This window comes from Salvia miltiorrhiza, chromosome 3, assembly GCF_028751815.1.
Source record: "Salvia miltiorrhiza cultivar Shanhuang (shh) chromosome 3, IMPLAD_Smil_shh, whole genome shotgun sequence".
Classification (NCBI taxonomy): domain Eukaryota; kingdom Viridiplantae; phylum Streptophyta; class Magnoliopsida; order Lamiales; family Lamiaceae; genus Salvia; species Salvia miltiorrhiza.
The window spans coordinates 36085069-36107598 of NC_080389.1; the positions used below are offsets into that span (position 1 = coordinate 36085069).

At 34.4% G+C, this 22530-nt stretch overlaps 1 protein-coding gene and 1 long non-coding RNA gene across 20 annotated transcripts; one reads left to right on the top strand and one right to left on the bottom strand.

Moving 5' to 3' along the window:
- Nucleotides 1-13249: 13249 nt before the first annotated feature.
- On the top strand, nucleotides 13250-14185 carry LOC131016503 (uncharacterized). The gene is made up of 2 exons (XR_009099028.1): nucleotides 13250-13619; nucleotides 13724-14185. It is a non-coding gene; the product is annotated as an uncharacterized LOC131016503 (long non-coding RNA).
- A 596-nt stretch (nucleotides 14186-14781) lies between these two features.
- Nucleotides 14782-21568, bottom strand: LOC131016504 (alpha-L-arabinofuranosidase 1-like). Of its 19 annotated transcripts, none has more exons than XR_009099037.1 (11): nucleotides 21340-21501; nucleotides 20244-21249; nucleotides 19143-19201; nucleotides 18234-18378; nucleotides 17647-17757; nucleotides 16841-16983; nucleotides 16032-16159; nucleotides 15669-15890; nucleotides 15492-15587; nucleotides 15277-15346; nucleotides 14782-15188 (listed from the first exon to the last, which is right to left on the bottom strand). XR_009099037.1 is itself a non-coding variant. In XM_057945206.1 (9 exons), the coding sequence occupies exons 5-9, from the start codon at nucleotides 17688-17690 to the stop codon at nucleotides 15160-15162; spliced, it is 513 nt and encodes a 170-aa protein (XP_057801189.1). In that variant the 5' UTR covers nucleotides 17691-17757; nucleotides 18234-18378; nucleotides 19143-19201; nucleotides 20244-21249; nucleotides 21340-21568; the 3' UTR covers nucleotides 14782-15159. The 19 variants fall into 19 exon arrangements, 10 of the variants coding, with proteins under 10 accessions (XP_057801189.1, XP_057801194.1, XP_057801190.1 ...); XR_009099033.1 differs by having other exon boundaries at nucleotides 15440-15587; nucleotides 21340-21500; XR_009099036.1 differs by having other exon boundaries at nucleotides 14782-15346.
- Nucleotides 21569-22530: the final 962 nt, after the last annotated feature.

The following is a 22530-nucleotide window of genomic DNA, read 5'->3' on the forward strand; positions in this document are numbered from 1 at the left end:
CACCTCAACGATCAAGTCTAACGAAGCCTGCAGGTTGGATGCAATCCAAAGATCGAGATTTACATTTGCTGACATGATGGGCATGATGTTGATCAAGTAGGTAGTACCGCTCAGAGGAGGAGTTCTATCGAGTCCTGGGCAGTTGGAGCAATTTTCGGGAGAGAGTGTTGCAAGCTAAGGCTATTTGCCGCTGACCAAGATGTTGGCCTGATTTACGCTCGAAAATCAGTATCCACCACGAGAGGTATCGAGGGCATGTGGAAGGGCAGAATGAAGACATGGATGGTGAACAGGGAAGCAATTTATCATGACCAGGGGTCTAGGGCTAGACGCTGACGTGGCAGATCCAGTGCATAAAGAAGATGAGCGGGAATATTTCTTTTCTCATGCGCTGAGAGGATATGGACGAAGGTTTGAAGATATGCACTGATCAAAGGGTGAAGTTTTATCAAAGATAGAGTCCTTGCACTTGTGGACTCTATCTCGAGCAGAAGAAGAACACTCCAGCCGGAATTGAACTCTCCAAAACCTTAGTTGTGTGTTGGCCTTTGGCCCACGCTTGGATCTCTATATATACATGTTCTCATTTCATTTGAAGTGGGGTGAGAGTGTGCACGAACTAAGGAGTAGGGCGAGTACCAAAAACAATCTTTATATTTTCTGCATTTAGTTTATTTATGTTCAAGTCTTAATTTGAGCAAGACGTTTAGTTTATGCTTTATGTTGGCAGCGTAGCATCCTGCCCAATTTTCTCGTATTAAGTAAGTTTACTTTATTTATTTCTATGTCTTATTTATCTTTTGTTTTCAGCAATTTACTTTATGTCTAGCGAAGTTTATAAATTTGGGCAAGGCATAGATGATGTGGATATGAACTTATAAACTCGAGAGGTTTAATTGTGTGCTTAAGTAATTGCATGTTGTGTTCCGAAGTGCTGGACATTATGACCAAGTGTCTAATTCAACTTGATTAGTTAACATGCTATTAATTAATTGAGTAGATTTAGATCACTAATAAATCAAGATTATAGGGTATGTACGATCACTATGCGTCTTGAGAGTATTTGCGGCACGAGAGGTTGAAGTAGACTACGGTCTGCCTAAGTTCAATATCGGGTCTATCTAGGTCTAAATGTTTTTCGATTTAATTGCATGCTCTGAGGTGTCCTATTGCATGGTTAAGTCGGGATGGTTTAATGGTATAGGGTGTCCCTTATCTTAAACACACTTAATGATAGATTTTCTTAGATGATGGAAGTGCATGTGACAAGTGAGAATGGGGGTGCAGACCATTGGTAAGTTATAACCGGTAGATACAACATTGTAATGAATATCTTGACCAAGGAGCGAGTGTAAGAGATTATCCATAGATTCTTCGTCTTGACCAGATTGTCTTTTATTACTGATATTTCCATTCAGTGTTTTCAGTTTATTTTCGTTATTTCAAGTCAATTTGAGTTTAGTCCCGAGAGGTGTCTCGTGACCAAGACGATAGTCCACCCCACCTTTTTCTTATTTTCGTTATCACTGACACTACGCCTGTCTTGGGCAAGGTTATAAATTTATTTGTACGTTGACCAATACGACAGCTTTGATTAAAACCCGAAGTACGATCACGTTAATGGCTTACTACAATTAAAACCAACAAAAAAAAAGAATATGAGGGGATGGAGGGAGATCAGATGACATTGTAAAGTATGCATTCAAAACCATGTAGTGTTCTCTCTCTCAGATAAAAGATAAACAAAAAAAAAAGCGTCATTTAGTTTCTTGCAAAATTAATCAACCATGGAGAGAATCATAAAATTACAACATCGATCACTCGTAAGGGTTTTGACACCAACTTCAGCACAATACAAAAGAAAAAAAATGCACACAAGATTTGCATCTTTCATTGCCATCTACCTATACCATCTTTCAAGTTATTGACAGATAGCTTTAAACAACTCCTAGCAAAAAAAGTTCCAAGATAAATGTTGTCATCAATAGACCTCTAAACCCCCTCTTATCCTAAGCAGCTAAACTATACACTTCCAACATTATCAAAATTCACCAATTTAAGAAGTCCAGATGCATATTCTCTTATACAAAGCTGCACACAAAGCCAACCTAGAATGCTACATCACTCAGAGATATCTCATCATACTTATTCAACGTATCTAATAGTAGGAAACAATGAAATCATTACTTCTCAATAGACAATGAATGAATGACAAAAACAAAGTAAAATAATTCATTGAAAGAGATTACGTTGAATAGCCAAAACTATAAAGCTTTCTGGAATCAAATGTGAGACCAGTAGTCCTTACCGCTCCATTGCGAATAAGATAATCAACAATGTCAAGATGCCCATTGCTTGAAGCGATATGTAACGTTGTGCGGCCTTCCGAATCCAGAGAAACACTAGCAAATGCTATAGTCATGAGATCGTTTATATCATCATACTAGCAGCCTATAGCAAAGCATCGACAGTCTCCGCTGCCGCATCTTGCGGCTGCTGTCCGCTGAGTTCACTATCACTCCCACTTCTGAGTCTAGTAGTGTTTTTGTGCAAGCCTTAAAATCTGGGTAAACAGTACTGCATCAAACTTCAATCTAGTTACTTCATTTGAATACGAATTTCATATTTTGTTCTGACTTTGTTTCCCGTGATAATTAAAATTGCTTAAATTCAACAAAAGGGGTTTCGTGCAACAAAATGTGTGAACTAATGTGGACTCAAATATGCTGATCTTTGGATACGAAGATGCTAAAAAAAACATCTGTACTAGATAAACTAACATTGGAACAACCATATCCGACTTGTAAATCAAGTACCAACATGGAACATGATATGTACCTCTATGGGAGTCGACATTTTCTTCTCACTAATCCTGCCATATTTCTGCTTCTTGGTAACAGCTTTAAGTCCTTGCCAGGGCAGGCTAACAAAAGAAAATGTAGAATAAGTATGCCTTAAGAATAATAAAATTATGCCTGCAAGTAGCTTCATTGTCCAACTAATGAAAAAAAGTCATTGAAGTCACACCATCATAAATTGCAGCAAGTCAACTTGTAGTAACACTAAAACAAGAGTGACAAGGAATAAGAAGAGTACATGTAGAAAAATCTTATTCAATAATAGTCATTCTTTTACATTCAAGGACATTAAATTTTAAGCCGAGAGAAGCATTCAAGATCCAAGTCCAACAACCTTATCAGAATGATTGGAAGGGTATGTAGATTTGAAAGCAGTTGAGCAATGTTGTGCAGCCCTCTCTAATGTCTTAAAGTGGAATTCCCGGAAGGAAAGTTACAAAGAGAATTAAACATGCAAGTAAGGCAGATAAAAAATATCTGAGAGTGACAAGCAGGTTGACGAAGGGATGCTTCTCTTTGGGAGCAAAGATGGGGCTTCAAGAATATGAAAATACAAGATTGTGATCAGAATATCAAACTACAATTCAGGGATACACAATATCACTTCATAAAAATTAGATGCTAACTTTTCTATTTAGTGGGAGTGCTTTGAATCTACCAACAGTTGTAGTCTATTTTTCATCTTTATTGCTATGTGATCTGAAACTCAACCCCCAAGCACATAATAGCCATCAGTATAAAATTCACTTCCATCATGGAGAAAATATTAACATCTTCTGAAATAACAACCAAATGCAGCTGAATGGATCAAACCAACCCTAACCTTTGGGCCCTGCGTGCAGTCTCAAGATATTGTTGTCTAGGAATAGTGATCCTTGCCTTAATTAGTCTTGGACCATCGAGGATTCCATCTTGAAAAATCATTTTTCTCAAAAAGTAAAATTAAATTGTTATGATCTCAAAAGACATACCACTACAAAAAAACTCGCAAAATACTGAGGAAAATTAATCACCGACTAGATACCGACGACACGAAGGGCGAGTCAGATTTAGCACAGTTTATCGATATCGTTTCCACTTTTACCATTTTGGTCCGTTCACAATATCATTTTCATTTCTATTTATAGAAATAGAGTCTCACAAACTCTACTCACAATAATAGTGGGATCAAACTCCACCAACAACAATATCCACTACTATCTACCACTTTATTAAAATCTGTGCCGCCCACAAAGTAAATGGAGGGAGTACTTTATAGGAAATAATAGCGAATATCGTTTAAGAAAAGACAAACAAAAGATAGACGTATTTGGAGCAGGCATTTGGAGATCTCTCTCCTCGCGGCTAACTGATCGTGCGAGAGGGGGAAAGATAGAGATATCAATGGTGGTGGTGGTTTTACTGTCGCCGACGAACGATGATGCTATTACTGTTGTCAAATGAAGCAAGAGAAGAGGAATTAGTTGAACGAAGCAAGACAAGAGGAAGAGGGTAGTGGTGAAGCAAGACAAGAGGAAGAGGGTAGTGGTGCTGCTGTTGTTGCCATCGAACGGTGGTGGACAGAGAATTTAAGATTTTTGGAAGAATTGTGAGAAAAAATAAAAAATTTGTACATATATATAAACATATATTGACGTATAGATACATATATACACAGGTGTATGCATAGTTTGGGCCATAAAACTATAACAAAGAAAAAAAAACTTCTATACTAATAGTGTATAGATTGGTGATTGCTAGAACACAGATATGCATACTTCCTAATTTCTACAAAAAAACAGGGGTAATTTTGAAATAAAATGGCTTGCATCTATGCTTGTTTACTCATCAAAGATGTTGGATTTTTTGGTTTAAATTTATTTTTTCTCCATGATCATTGAAATCAATTAATGTGGGGATTTGAGGTGCGCACGCAATTGGCACAACCGCATGCTTCTTGATGAACAACATACTCTACAGCTTCCTGGACAACGGGCAGCTCCTATCCGTCGATAAATCTAGCGTTCCTGCCAGTGCAAAACTCGACAGGCGATGGGAACCCCCGGCTGCCGATCGACAGGGGAAGCGAGCTAGTATTTGACAGACAGCCAAATCCTGCAGAATACTAGTGCTGCAGTCCGACGCCACCCTCTAACAAACGACCAAGGCCATAATATCGGGTGCTTCTATCGTGCCAATGCTTTAATGCAGCTCGCCGTTGAGGTCTTGCCATGTGGCAAACATTTTTAATTTCAATAAAACTTTTTATTTAATAGAGAAATTGACTCTACCTTAGTTACTTTTTCCAACTATAGTTGCACGTTTGTCGAGAATTGCCTTTTGGCTGATTTTTAATTCATTTAATTTTATTTTTATATTAGTATTAACTATAAGATTTAATTATTTAAAAAAAGATGAATTACTTTATAAAAATAAGAAATTCAAAGATCCTATTTTTCAAATATTTCTCATCTATTATCTTTATCTTAATTGCATCTATTAAATATTTAAATTTGTACTTCTTTCTCTTGGTCACATTAACACTTTTTTATGCTTTACCAATTTAATTTAAAAAATTTACACACCACCGCCGCCGCAGGTCACTTAATAAAAATATTAACCCGTCGAAATTCGACGGGGAACCACTTTATACTGTATTTTCTTTGTTCTTAAAAATTGTGGTTTTATTATTATATTGAGACGCCCCTGAAAATTGTGGTCTTTTTTTATTTGGAAATGACCCCACAAATTTTTTCCTCTCATTATTTATAAAAAAGTATGGAACCCAATCTCTATTTAAACATAATTATCATATTTTATCTTAAAACTCATGTCATCTCTTTTGGTCCACAAATTTTAGGGACAGAGGGAAGTAACTATTATTGTATACTCCCTCCGTCCCCAAAATAAGTTCCTCTCTGGGGACGGCACGGGTTTTAAGAAAAAATGGTAAAGTGTATTGATAGTAGAGAAAAATATGTTATAATTAGTATTGGGAGTGGTGAAAATGTGAAAAAGTGTTATAATTAGTATTGGAGTGGTGAATAAGTGAAAAGTAAGAATAAATAAAGTATTATTAGTGGTGGGGTACTTGTCCAAAAATGGAAAGAAAGAAAGAGGAACTTATTTGGGGGACATCCCAAAAAGGAAAAAGATAAACTTATTTTAGGGACGGAGGGAGTAGTATTTTTTATTATAGCATATGAAATGATTTTCATATAAATTATTTTTAAATTTTAATTTTATTTGACCATAATAAATTGCTGGTACAGTTCAAGTTATAATAATCTCAATAATTTTTGTCAGTTAATTTTTGGTGAGAGTTAAAATAGATTGTCTTTTTTTTATAAATTTTTATTTGATGAAATTTCATAAAAAGTTGATGTGAGGTTGGAGATTTAGAAAAATAAGAAGAAGAAAAAATTAGGTATATTTGACATAGGATATGATGAAGGATTGACACATCGTATTTTTTATTTATAATGTATAGGAAAGATTTACTAATTTTATAGGAGTATAATTTTTATAAATTGATAAACAAAATTTAAGATCACATCTTATATATGAACGTCATCTCGAATCTTACAAGACTTTGAGCATCATCTTGTTTTTGGTTTGAAATATCACATTTGACTTTTGTATGTCGAACATCTAATCATTATCTTATCTAAAGCTTGTTATATGAAATTTGTCTATATTTTGGGAGACCTGAGCCGGGTTCTAAGCATCACTCATTTGGAGCTTGAAAGACCGGAGTTGAGTGTTAGGCATTATCTCATTTGAAACTTCAAAGGTTGAAATTAAGTTATGAACATCATTTCATTTGAAACTTGACAAACCACTGCTAATTTTGTGAGCATCATATTGTTTGAAACCAAAATACTCGTAAGATCATAACTGGCTTGTGAGAATAATTTCGTGTGGAGCTGGAAAGACTATAACTGATTTGTAAGTATAATCTCGTCCATGGTTTGATAGATTGGAGTTGAGTTCTAAGCATCACTCATTTGGAGCTTGAAATACTGTAGATGAGTGCTAAGCATGATCTCATTTGAAGTTTAAAGGATCGAAATTTAGTTATAAGAATCATCTCGTTTGGAGTTTGACAAACCACTTCTAACTTAGAGCAACTTATTGTTTGGAGCCTAAAATTAAGTTTTAAATACATCTTGTATGAAGTTTGATAGACCACCTCTAACTTTTTAACATTATCTCGTTTGGAGTTTGAAAGATCAAAAGTGAATTTTGAGAATCATCTCGTCTACAGCTATAAAAAAAACATATATTTGATAGAAATGCTTAGTGTTTATAATATAAAGATAATTTGTATTGTCATTAATTTAATACAAAAGATAATTTTTGCACGTTGAATAAATAAAAAAATTATGCAGGCATATCAAGATGAATTACTTCTAAATATATTAAGCCAAATTTTACTATATTTTAATTTATTTATATAAATATTAGTGTTTAGGAAATCGTCTTATATTTAACAAACAATTAGAACTTTCAGTTTTCTCAATGTTAGTAATGTGGTAAACTCGTCAATTTTTTAAAATTGAATTAGATACTAATATTTAGAGTTTTCACATTTAAGCCAAATTGAATTTCCCTCGAACCTACATCGAATAATATAATTTTTCAACCCCATTATTGGTTAATCCAACTAAACCAAGTAACATATTTAGTTCTGAAAAAATCAATAATAATTAATTCGTATTGTTTGATTTTATAAGAAATAACAAAACTAAATTATTTGATCTTTTTTAAATATAACTATTTATTGGCCAACTAAACATCTTCTTTACAATAAGATAATTTAACTAATTAATTAATTAGTTGACCAAATAAATAGTTATATTTTTCTATCAATTTTTTTTTTATTTAATTTGACTAATAGTAATTCAATCAATAACTAAGTTTGTCAAACAATAGAAGTCCATATATTAGAAAAATGAACTAATAAATTTAATTTTTCTTATGTATAAATTTTAATACGCTTATCATTGATAGAATACGCTTACAAAAATTGATTTGCTTTATGTAAACTAATATACTATGTGAGTTTTAAATTACATCATTTTATTTATATTTTCAATTTGTAAAGTCTAATGAAATATTGATGTGTAATTTAAAAATATTGGCTAAAGATTACAAAATATATTATTCAATTTAAATTTTGAATTTGTAAAGCTTGATGAAAAAAAGATTTGAGATTCAAAATTTGTTTAATAAAAATTGCATAAAATATATACTTTCGTTTAGGTTATGAACTGAAAAAGTATAAGAAAAATCAATATGAGATTAAAATTGCATCATTTTATTGTTATAAATCGAATTTTATATAGATTTTACATTTGCTAAAATATAGTAAAGCAAAACTCTTGAATGCATATACTAAAAAGTTTAAATAAAATTTTGTATTCTATTTTTTTTTTCAATTCTTTGATTTTTGTCTAGAATTAATTAAACTGCGATTTTATTATAAAAAGAAGGGAAAAGGTGCAAATTGGCCCTCGAAGTAGTAGCCCCTATAGCGTATAACCCCTCTTACTCAATGTGTGTGCAACTAAACCCCTGAACTCCGAGTAAACGGTGCAAATCCCCCCCTCTGACCTAACGTCCGTTAAGTGTCCGTTAACGTTTGGGTTTAATTGCACCCTCTACTTCAGGGGTGGATCTGCACCTTTTTTTTTTTTAATTTTAGCAACCCACCTCCGGCAGTCAACTTAACCGTCCCCGTACTCATCGATTCTGACTTGCACCTTGTCCGCTCGCACGAATCCAATCTCTTGGTTGTCGACTGCCCACCGCTTACATGCAGCAACGCCACCAGCTTCTTCACCGCCCCACACAACATCTCCTCCAACACCTTAACCGTTTGGGCTTATCTTATGATATTAATTGTGTATATATTTATCTATATAATAAAAACACAAGAAAGCAGACTAAGGGCCGAGCCTCATTAAAACTTCTTTACGGAAAACCCAGTGGGAAAAACCGCAAAAAGGAAAAAGAGTACCCGTCTAAACGACGAAAACAAAAGAGGGGAAGAGCGGAAGGGAAAGTTTCCGGAACTTGATTTTTGTCTAGAATGTATAAAATTACTCCACAATTTATAATACAAAGTATCTCAAACAAATATATTTTCTTGTGAAATCGAATTTGAATCTTATTCATTAGGTCTACTAACACTTTGACATGGGACCTAAATCTTTTGATGAATAAAAATAATAAAAAATTATAAACTCAATTGTGACGATTTTCACCATTACTATTTTTTGTAATTATTTTTTTATTATATATATTTTAAATGTGTCATTTTAAGCCTATTAAATTTATATTTTTCAATAATGTAATTTATTTTTTCACGTGTTAAACGATTGTCACACCCCGTGCTATATAATAGCAAAATATGCTCTCGTTGACGTTGCAAACAAGAAATGTGGGTGAAAATCACAGTAATTGATAAAAAAAAAATCATGATTGTTCTTCACTACTCGGTCGAGTACTCGATGGTGAACGCCATCGAGTACTCCACCGAGTAGTGAAGAATAATCTTAGATTTTGCTATTTTTCTCGTGAATTTTAATGATGTGAAGCGTTCCGTTGATCTTAACTAACGTGTTTATGCTAAATATGATGAAAAATAAACATATTAAGTGTATTTAGCTACTGCACTAGAGTAAATGATTGAAGTGTAGAATATCTACTTCATAAGACATAGTGTGGACTTTTATCTTCAAACTTAGGATATGTGTCACGTGTTCAATTATTGTCACAACCCGTGTTATATAATAGCAAAATATACTCTCGTTGACGTTGCAAACAAGAAATGTAGGTGAAAATCACAATAATTGATAAAAAATCATGATTGTTCTTTACTACTCGGTCGAGTACTCGATGGTGAACGCCATCGAGTACTCAATCGAGTAGTGAAGAACAATCTTCGATTTTGCTATTTCTCTTGTGAATTTTAATGATACGAAGCGTTCCTGTAGTTCTTAACTAACGTGTTTATGCTAAATATGATGAAAAATAAACATATTAAGTGTATTTAGCTATTGCACTAGAGTAAATGATTGAAGTGTAGAATATCTACTTCATAAGACATAGTGTGGACTTTTATCTTCAAACTTAGGATATGTGTCACGTGTTCAATTATTGTCACAACCCGTGTTATATAATAGCAAAATATACTCTCGTTGACGTTGCAAACAAGAAATGTGGGTGAAAATCACAATAATTGATAAAAAATCATGATTGTTCTTCACTACTCGGTCGAGTACTCGATGGTGAACGTCATCGAGTACTCCATCGAGTAGTGAAGAACAATCTTCGATTTTGCTATTTCTCTCGTGAATTTTAATGATACGAAGCGTTCCGTCGATCTTAACTAACGTGTTTATGCTAAATATGATGAAAAATAAACATATTAAGTGTATTTAACTATTGCACTTGTGTAAATGATTGAAGTGTAGAATATCTAATTCATAAGACATAGTATGGACTTTTATCTTCAAACTTAGGATATGTATCACGTGTTCAATGATTGTCACAACCCGTGTTATATAATAGCAAAATATACTCTCATTGACGTTGCAAACAAGAAATGTGGGTGAAAATCACAATAATTGATAAAAAAAAACACATGATTGTTCTTCACTACTCGGTCGAGTACTCCATCGAGTAGTGAAGAACAATTTTCGATTTTGCTATTTTTCTCATGAATTTTAATGATGCGAAGCGTTCCGTCGATCTTAACTAACATGTTTATGCTAAATATGATGAAAAATAAACATATTAAGTGTATTTAACTATTGCACTTGTGTAAATGATTGAAGTGTAGAATATCTAATTCATAAGACATAGTGTGGGCTTTTATCTTCAAACTTAGGATATGTGTCACGTGTTCAATGATTGTCACAACCCGTGTTATATAATAGCAAAATATACTCTCGTTGACGTTGCAAACAAGAAATTTGGGTGAAAATAACAATAATTGATAAAAAATCATGATTGTTCTTTACTACTCGGTCGAGTACTCGATGGTGAATGCCATCGAGTACTCCATCGAGTAGTGAAGAACAATCTTCGATTTTGCTATTTCTCTTGTGAATTTTAATGATACGAAGCGTTCCGTCGTTCTTAACTAACGTGTTTATGCTAAATATGATGAAAAATAAACATATTAAGTGTATTTAGCTATTGCACTAGAGTAAATGATTGAAGTGTAGAATATCTACTTCATAAGACATAGTGTGGACTTTTATCTTCAAACTTAGGATATGTGTCACGTGTTCAATTATTGTCACAACCCGTGTTATATAATAGCAAAATATACTCTCGTTGACATTGCAAACAAGAAATGTAGGTGAAAATCACAATAATTGATAAAAAAAAATCATGATTGTTCTTCACAACTCGGTCGAGTACTCGATGGTACGCCATCGAGTACTCGACCGAGTAATGAAGAACAATGTGATTTTTTTTATCAATTATTGTGATTTCAACCCATATTTCTTATTTATAACGTCAACGGGAGTATATTTGGCTATTATATAACACGGGGTGTGATAATCGTTGAACACGTGACACATATCCTAAGTTTGAACATAAAACTCTACATTATATTTTATGAGGTAGATATTCCACACTTCAATCATTTACTCTAGTGCAATAGCTAAATACACTTAATATATTTTATTTTTCATCGATATTAGTGAAATCTTGCTTCAAGTATTTGAATCCAATTAGTGAATCCTATGTTTGAATCTTAAAATTATCACTTGCAATCTATATATATATATATATATATATATATATATATATATATATATATATATAATAGCAAAATAAATCCTATCCTATGTGGCGCCGTATAATTACTCTATTTTAATTTTCTTCAATTTTCATTCATTCTTATTTTTTTCTAAATTTTTAATCAATTTTCATATTTAAAAAAGATTTATATTTGTATTTTATTTTATTATATAATATTAGTTTAAGTTTATCACATCATACTCACAAATTAATATGTATATATATATATATAATACGTTTATATATAGATGTATTTACTTAAACAATTTACTATATGATTGAATATGATTTCAAATTTGGCGATGTTGTTTAAAGTTTGAGACGAGATTATTCTCATAACTTAATTATAGTTTCACAAATTCTAGACAAAATGATACTCACAAGTAAGTTATAATCTTCGAGCTCCATACAAGATGATGCTCAAAATTTAGATGTGGTATTTCAAACTCCAAAGAATATGGTTTTCAAAATTTTGACGTTCAAATGTCACATGTAATCTTTAGAGCTTAATATGATTATCTGGTCTTATTAGGTCCATATGAGATGATACTCAGATGACATATGTTTAGTTAAATTATTTCTTATCCGTCAAATTTAAAGAATTTGAACAAACTTAATACTCCATCCGTCCCCCAAACATCTTCCTAAGAGAGGACTGACACGAGTTTTAATAAAAGTTAGTTATTTATTTGATAAGTGGAGAATGTGTCCCACAAAAAGTGAAATTATAAGAGTGATAGTTAGTGAAAGTGGAGAACGAGTCCCACAAAAAATGAAATTGTAAAAATAATAATTAGTGAAATTGTTTCCAAAAACAGGTTAGGAAGATGTTTTGAGGACGAACCAACATAGAAAAAAAAAAGAAGGAAAATGTTTGAGGGATGGAGAGAGTAAATATTATCGATATACAATTAACAGCAGATGTGACACATCAATCGTACATCATATCATACTTTAAATTTACATTTTTTTTTTCTTGTAAAATCTTCAATCCCACATTAATTTTTTATAAACTTTATCAAATGAATATTTATACAAAAATGTATTTCTATTATTACAACCTACATTTAATTGGCGAAAGTGATTAAGATTAATATTATTTTAAATATTGTATTACTAATTTAATTTGATATGACTATTTCATATGCTATAGTAATAAAAATAACATAAAATAATTATAAATGATGACATAAAATAATTCCCGTCGAAATTCGACAGGGTTAGACGCTAGTTGTGTTTGAAAGAGTTATCTTGCTTCAATAAATATCTTCAATATATTAGTGGAGATATAATAATGAAATATTATCCATTAATTATAGTGAAATATAAAATATAATAGTGAAAATATTATCTAAAATTATTGTCCGCTAGTATTTTTTATTAATATATTACCCGAAAATATTTTTATTTTTTATTGATATATTATTTTAATATATTATATCATGAATATTTTCCACTAATATTTTATATCGTATAATTTCTCTATAATTATCATTTTCAGTGAATTCTTTGTCAAAGAGTCGAGGTATAGAATCTCATGATAAATTAATATGACATGAAAATTTTTGTTTCCCCCCTAAGGAAATCACTTCCCGCCCTAAACGAAAAAAATCCCTCCAAAAGTTAAGAGGCAATTTATTTACTTTTTTGCTCAATTTTCCCTCATTTCTCCCTCCTTCGTTTCTCATCACATAAATCATTCATTCTCCTTGGATTTTCCCTCACTTGCCTCACATATCGGTTGTTCAATTGTTTCCCTTATTGGTGTCCTCCTCCCGCTGGACAACGAAACATCACAAATCATCGATGTAACAAACGAGGAGGAGGTATGATTCAGTGGGTTTATTGTCAACTTCGAAGATGCTAACGTCGATCTGCCTTTGGAGAGCTTCACAGAGTCGACTCGTTCGAGAGCTGGAAAAGCTGATGAGGGTCGAGGAATACGCCTCTATCTCGCTGGTGAAAGATACTGACCTTCAAACTCTTATCAAGAACTTGCTATATATACCATGTATGTATGATATGTGTTAGTGCTTAAATTGATAGTAAAATGCAAATTGCAGATAGATAGGAGAGCTAGGCGTTGTCTTCTGCCTAGTCATGGTTGTGCCGCCCTCCCAAAGTTTGTAGAGACTGGTGCTAGAACGTCATGCTCGGTGGCTTGCGTTTCAGACGAACGCCACATGTTCGATAATTTGTCTCAGAGAACAACACCTCCGCCCTTCGCCTAGCCAGAGTTGCCGCCATCGCCATCTCGCTTCTTTGTTTGCGTGGGTTTGATTAATTCTGTATTTCTGTAGCCCAAGCCTTTAGAAGAAGTTGGATTGAAATGAGATTTTCATCGCAGCCGTTGATGCCTTTGACTTCACCAATATCCACCGTAGGATGCTTATTACTTTTATTTTTTAATATACGTATACCACATGTAGTGGGGCATCTAAAATTCAATAATGACAATATTGTTTATTATTCTGATGGTTAGAAAGCCAAATCCCATTATTCATTACCAGAAAACTTAATTTCCCATATTCTACTTGTTTTTATTAGTTTTATAAAGTAAGTATGAAATGGGATAAACCATCGAGTATCTGTGGAGCGCAGCCTAGGTCCTTATATTATGTTTGGTTGAGAATTAGCTGCTATTGATTGGGATCGGAAGAGCAGCCATTGTAATTTTATCATAACAATATTTCAATTTCAAGACAAATAAAATATACTAGTTCAAAACATTGGGCAAGAATCTTAGGGGGTTCACATTCATTGAGATGGTAGCCAAAAAATTGAATACAAGATTGCTTTTTCTACAAAATAAAAGCGACCAAAATTGTTCAAAATTCAATAATATTTAGATTCACTCATGACCACTGCCACCAATACACAAGGTTTCTTTTTCTCACTGCTTTCTGAAGCAACCTCAAAACAGAAGAAAAACAATCATTTAATATGTATGATTATCTTCACAAAGAATATAGTGTATAGCTAGCTCAAGCAGCTGCAGCAGCTCTTGCATCTTACTATTATAGCTAGTTTCAGTTCAGTTTAAGTACATATATAGTTGAATCACTAAAATACAATCACATCTATGCATCTTACTATTATTGGCTACCAACTGAACTGAAACTTGCAATATGTAAGTCAGTTGCTAATTCAAATAAGGTTATCGAGTTGAACAGATGACAGTAGTCACAACAGCATGACAAATGAACTGGTCATTTAATAGATCAAAATTTCAAAACCAATAACTCTCATCTTTCCTAATGAATAAAATGAATAGCATAATGAGGCAAGTGTAGATCCCAAATCTGGTTCCTAGAAATCCATTTTTCCTAGTCTAACAAACCATGAAGTATTTGACAGCAACATTACTAGCTAAACGGAAAAGGATTCGAATTTCAGACCTTCTCAGCTGCTTGGCATCCGAGTGGCACATCCATGACGAGTTATGAAAGAGAAATAGACTTTTCAAAACTAAATTAATGCATTCATCTAAATGCATTCATCAGTCTGTCTCTTCCACAAACGAGCCGCCTTCCAAGAAAACACGCCAAACTCACGTTCTCTTGTAGCTGAATCCTATGAAACAATGGGAATAGGAAATCTGTTACACATCAAGTACCTGGAAATCTAATAAATCCCGGCTTCAAAGCAGCAAGCATGTCGAAAAGATCTTGTCGAAATCCATGTCCCTGCAAATGGTAGTTAGGAACAAGTACAACAATCTCAGTCACAACAAATTTCCTTCAATTAAAAGTTTGAGAAAGAAATGTGCAATCACACACATTGTGAGTGTCCAAAGGTAGTGCTGAGACTTGATCAAGCCATATTGTAGACCTTTTTGATGTTGTCAGCTGCAATATTGAATTAGCATCTGATCCATATGCTTCCAACACCATCTCCACCTTCTTCCACTTTGCAACGTCGTCATCCCTGCACAAGCAGCTCAGAGCTCGAGATACTAAAAATCAGCAGAAGATAAAATAAAATAAAAAAATCAGTTGGTCTTCTCACTTTATATCAGATGTGGCTAGCTTCTGCTGCTTTGAGCCAATGAATGATACAGATGTGGCTAGCTTCTGCTGCTTTGAGCCAATCGGCCAGGGGCTACAGTAATTTTCAGGATAAAATTGGGAGAGAATAGCTCTGATAACAGCTAACGACAACACCTTACTAATACATACTATAAAGTCCATGGTCCTGGTTAACCTGATGTTTGCTTTCCCTTGGACTGAACTGGAAAGGAAAATGCACAAATCCAATTATCACCCTTGGACTCCAACAAGGACAGAGTGTAAAACAATTTAGGTGAGTTATTGGAAATTAGTGTAGAGATTGAAATTTTGCAAACTTCACATCTTGCCAAATTGCAATCACCTGTTTCATAGCTGCAAATAAGAGCATTTAGGTGAGTTATTGGACACACCAAATGGTTCTGCTGTTTTTTTTATGTTTGAAGTGACGCTCACTGAAACCCTCCAGTTCCAGGGTTGTAATATAATTTCCTAAGTAAAAGAAAAGGCTCCATGAGTAAGTTTGGGAATAGAGACTATAAAAAGACAGTGCAAATGATTTTGACCTGCTGAACTATTAGAATAGATTCACCTAAATTCGACAAACATAAAAAAGAGGAAAGCCCCCTCCATCTTTCGCCTTGTATAATTCATAATATTCTTCAGATCTAGTCAAAAACATGTTCCAGCAACAACAAACTATAAACAAGCAAAAGAAAATCAAGTAGGCAGAAGATTGTCCTCGTATATAATAATAAGACATAAACTATACGCAAGCCCGATAAGACCAAGATATTTGTGGAGTTTTTCAAAACTGAAGAGCTGGTGTGAAATGTAGAGGAGCATTATCTCCAACCAAGTGCATGACAACAAAAAGAGGACATAAGGAACACCTCATCTAAGCAAGAAAAGAAACCTAAACAAACAAATTGACAGAAAACTATGGAAAAATTGCAAGAAGCTAGTATTTAAGTACAACATTAGTGTCAGTTTGAAAAAAATAGCCACATATGAAAGACTCATTCCTCATTCCATAAATAAGCATGTGGTTGAATTCCTCAAACCAACAATATCATTGACTTTAGCTATAATACTGCCTGCCATAGACTGGTGAGGAAATCACAAGTGGTAATTGGACAACAGGTTCCATATCTAAATAGTTGGAAATTATACCCAATAACGAAATGGTGCAACCAGATGGTTGTCCAAACTTCCTTATGTTTCAGTCAGACATGCCTCTGATTAATAGATTCATTGCAAAGGGCAGAGCACATTGCTGTGTGTAGAAGGCAGTGAAAATTAGCTGGAAGCCCAAGCTGCATTAGGTCCCAGATAAATCTTCATTAAGAAGAACTCACAAATAATCAATAACAAACATAAAAGTTGTCAATATGTGACTATAATAAAGCCAAAATAAAAATAGACAAGTAAGAATCATGTAAAAATAGTAGAAGCTCAATATTCTAAAAGGAGCCAGCTGTCCAGCAGGGCTGAGCAAGGTGAATTTGGAAAAGCAGGAACGGTAAAAGGCCACCTGGAACCTAGACAGACCCTAGGGAGATTGGATGAGCTATAAAGAGAGGGAAAACAGGGTCCTTCGAAAGAGTATATGAAAGATAATAAGCCAAAATAATCAGGAAAAAGGTGCATATATCCTTAATAAATTTTTGGTAGATGGTGGTTCTCAAAAAAAAAATTGTAGTTGGATTGGTAAGCAAGCAAGGGGAGAAGAAGAATCTGTGACCATATGGAATAACAAAGTACAAAGTAGACAAATTTTAGACAGCAGTCAGAAACATCAATACATTGTAGAAGATATGAAACTAAATATAAGTTGATAAGAAAACATGATTTTTTCAAGATAAATAATGCTGGTACAAAATCCATTGCACTAACTATTGATATTTCGAAAACTGGTCTAGTGTTAAACTTATAATCAATCAATAAATACAAACCTAATGTCATGAATAGAACACTACCTGTAGCTCTGTAGTGCTGTCGGAGATAGTACCTTCTGGAGCATATGTGGTGCCACTTACAATGTATTAAACTACAACAGGAACATGATTTGCAGAATGGAGCACAGATACCTGCAAAGAGAAAGCAGATGTTATACTTAATATTAGTTCTTTAGGAAGGCTGACACAGTCTGCCACTTTCGATATAAACATCACAATGGTCCTCACAAAAAATGGGGAATTCCTAGTGATCCAAAGTAGCAATGCCATTTGAATCAACTTTTACAGTGAAAGTAGTTGTAAGAAAATATGCAGTACATAATAACATATTGGTGTAAATAAGTATATGCACACTTAAACACATGGGCAGAATAATTGAAGCTTGATGGGGAAAAATACAAAAAAATAATTAGTCTAGCATTACGTGAAACCATAAGTGCTAAAATGCAAGAAGTGTAGAGAAATTTATCAGAGCTTCTGACAAAGCTAATAAAGGAGAAACATTCCAAAGCATATATTCCCCCTTCTCAACCTTAAAAAAAGTATAACCCAGAGGAAAATAAAAGAAGTAAAAGAAGAACGAAGGATTATTGTGTGTAAATTGATACCTTCGAGACAAACATCATATTAGTAGTCAGAGTACCAGTCTTGTCACTGCAAATCACTGTTGTACAGCCTAAGGTCTCTACTGATGGCAATGACCTAACTATAGCATTTAAACGAGCCATTCGTTTCGTTCCAAGAGCTAGACACCTGCTGACACTCAGAGAAATTAAGATGTGTAAGGCGGAAAGCTAAGCTGCTTCTTAAGCATGGATTTGAAACAATCAGCATTTCCTCAAAAAACAGAGGTGAAAGTAAGTTTCTCTTCATCTGCAAGTATATCAACACTGCTGGGTGAAAGTAAGAGACTGAATAAGCATCCTTATCTGGCATACCTAAGACAATAACCTAGTAAATCCATAGCCAACCTTCATGAGCCAAAAAGTGATCTTTCTTGCAAGCCTTTTTAATAGTTGTTTATTACCTACTATAGAACATCTAAATAATCCTCTCCGAAAATATATTCATCAAAAATACTTGCAGTAGGGTGCCTACACCTTATACTTTGAGCAAAATGTATTCTCAAGGATGCTAGAACAGCTCAAGCATATTTAAACTTGGAATTGTTGTATCTAGGACAATCGAGGGAATAGAATACAGCAAAAAGAAACTGATTACTATTCCCGAACAAAGGTGCCAATTAGAAGGCAAACAATAACTATACTCTGAAATAGAGCTAACAGGGAGTGCCTGCTAAAAGTTCTCACAAATCCATGACAGATACTATAGCAAATCGTACAGAGCATGTGACAAACAGATTCAGAGGTCTTCCAATAAGTTGCTCAGTGATTTGTCCAACAACTCATTATCAAAGCCAATCCCTTGCCACATTTGCCAGGTCTTTTCCGAGAAAAACGGTATGAGAATGCTGATGTACATATGACATGTTATGTAAAACAGAATAAAGAACTAACGTTGTAACAACAGCAGGTAGCCCTTCAGGGATGGCTGCAACAGCAAGAGCAACTGCAATCTAGAAAACCAAATGTAAATAGTTTCGTCAGACACAAAGTTCAGAAACTGAAGCCAAATACATAAGCACATTATATAAATTATTAGGAGATAAATTGGATAACTCAATAACTAGTGTAGTTTTCATGCAACCTCTAAAACGTATAAATGTCCATAGGCATCTAAACAATTAGAATTAAACATCTACATGTCTGAAAATTTCTGGATTCTATACAGGATCCGCTCCAGGAGAACTACAGATTTTATGGACTCCACATCGAATTTGAAGGTTCACAACAAAATGATTATTGCATCGAATTTGAAGGTTCACAACAAAATGATTATTGCATCGAATTTGAAGGTTCACAACAGATTTTATGGATCCGCTGATTTTGCTTTCCATTCAGGCCTTCTTCTAAGTTCTACAAGACTAATCAATCTACCTAGACAGAAACAAAATACTGATTAATCACCAGAGAAACTTAGAATTGTGGCAAACAAACACATGCAAAAAGTTGAATAAGAGAATTCACATAAAGGTAAGATAGAAATTTCCTGTTCGTTGACTAGAAAAGCACACATTAAACCCATATACGAGTTTCAGAAAATCATCAACCAATATTCAATTCAAACTACCACCAAAATAAGCAAACCGCCAGACCAACGATTCAGTACATCAGAGTGTAAATTGCAAAGAGAGGCATCAAAACGAAAGCCGAGATCACCACCTTTGAAATACTAGCGAGCTAACGGCTGGAACGCTACACAATCAAAAACCCTCGAGCAAAATTGGATCTTTAGAGAGAAAAAAGAGGGATTGAGGAAATCGGAAATTGGATCTTTAGAGAGAGAAAAGAGGGATTGAGGAAATCGGAGTAGGTGAGGTCGGCAGAGAGAAGGAGAGGCGAAAGAGCCACCTCCACCACGGCGATGCACTCAAGAAGACGAAGAAGGACCAATTTATTGGAAACAAAATTCATTATAAAATAGCAAATTCAACATAAAACACCATTTCGAACAAAATACAAAAATACAATAATTCAGAAACTATTTTTCCGACTCACCATCATGTTCCCGTTGAAAAATCTGGCGCAAATATCGAGAGCCGTTGGCCGAAACAGTGATCGCCTCACCGAAACTCTCAGGCACTTTTTTTATACGCCATCGTTCTTGAATCTGAAAACATATTCGGATTCAGCGTCAAATTCGCCGTTGAACAATGTTGCTCTCGGCCAAAATTTCTCGACGTATCTCAGACACGGATCCAATCCAATTTTTTCTTCGGGTGGAAATTTCTGCAATTTTTTCCTTGAGCGGCCAGCCTCGAGCGGCCAGCCAAACCATGGTTACCTCTTTTTTTTCTTTTTTTTTACATTACACGTGTCTCAATCGGAACGGTGCAGCTATATTGAAGCAGTGGCACGATAGAATTTTCCCCATAATATCTCATCAATTTCATCCACAGCAAACACAGAACAGCTATTGGCATTTGATTGCACAAGGAAATTATGCCGTTTCAACATAAATTATTTAATGCTATAGTTAAAGATAAACCAAAAAACTAAGAACTGGTTCAGCAAAGATAAAAACCTGAGCTGATTCATCAAACATTTTAACATTATTGCAAGATCACAATGCTGTGCCACTGCCAACTATAATTTCACTCGGATCCTAATTTATTTAATCACAAAATAACATACCAACATACTAAATCAGCTACTTTCAAAAGAAAATATCCAACGAAATAGAACCGGCGATAAAAACAGAAATATAAAAGAATAATACGCAATTATCACCAGATAAATAACTAAACATTAAACAAATACCAAATATTAAAAAAAAAATAACAGTGATTATGAACGAAAATCTCAATTGATTAAAGAGTAGATCCAAGAACATGAAGTTTAGAAGAGTCATAACCCACTATTACATAACAAAATTCGAAAAGCAAATAACGTAAACGAAGATGAAACCCTAGAAACGACGCGCCGAGAATTGGGTAGACTACTTGGATCTCTGTCTCATCTTTCGGCGCTTCCTCTTCAACCTCCTCATACGCTTCTTCTTCCACTGTTAGATAAGACAGAATTAAATCATTCGTACATTCTATAATAAAAATACCATGGATTATGAATGAATAACCTAAAGACAAATATTTACCTTAGCTCTCATGGTTGAAGGAGAAACTCTAGCGAACGAATCGCCTCTTTGAACGCAAGGTAGAAATCGGTAGCTATGGGAGTGGCGATGGAAACAAACCTTAGGGTTTGTGTTGTATATAGCCTTGTCCGCATTTAAATGGGCCTCTGTTTTTGGGTTAGGCAGTTTCGAAAATGGTAGCCCATTCTATTAGGTGATTTGGAATGGTAGCCCATTCTATTATATGGTAATAGATAAAAATAGTAAGGCTAATCCCTTGTTTACTTTGTTGAATTGAAACTTTGGATATCCCAAAGCCCTTAATTATTTTTATCATTTAAGCTAGTTTTACTTGATTCTTATCCCATATAATCCTACTCTTGAGGATAAAAATACTCAATCCTCTATTTTATCAATCATGCGAAGTAAACGCCCCCTTAGTTGTTTAATTAAGACTTATATTTAAATCTAACTACAAACCCTAATTCTATACCCATCCCACCCGAATTTGTCACTCACTCTCTCTCTGAAATTGGCGTGCGCATCGTCTTCCTCCGTTCTTTACTCCGCCGTCATTCTCCGTTCTTCACTACGTCGTGATGAAACCTTCCTTCATTTGGAAGAAGTATCTGAGCGACGAGGTTATTCCCGACACCGAAGATTCTTGCTCTTCGTGGGGTGATCCGCCGCCGGTGTACTTCCCTTTCTCCATGTCGGAGACGATGCCGGCATCGCCCGAGGAGTATGGGCTCGGCGCATCAGAGATTGAAGAGCTCGGAGAGTACGTGGTAGATCAGAGTCCGACCCCTCCGTTCTAACCTCCAATCAACCGCCGCTCTTGCCCCGCAAGGATGAAAATGGACGAAGGAATCGACTCTGATATCGGTCTTGATTTTGACCTTCTCTGTTATGAATCATGGGAAATCGACTTTCTGAGTGAGGAATGCCCCAGATCCGGTGGCGGATACTAAGGAATTGGAGGATTCGAAGGGGAAATCGGACGATTTTTGGAGCACTGCATCCGAATCTCACCATCATTTGCTTGCCATATTGCTTTCCACTTACTTTTGGGTGAGATCTTCCATGTTTCCCCTGCTTATTTACGTAATCAGTGTTATGTGTATGGTTTCTTTGTGGTAATCGGTTGCATGCGAGAGTACTAGGGCTGTATTGGTCAAATGGGTGCTGAAATGATAAAATCTTGCTCATACC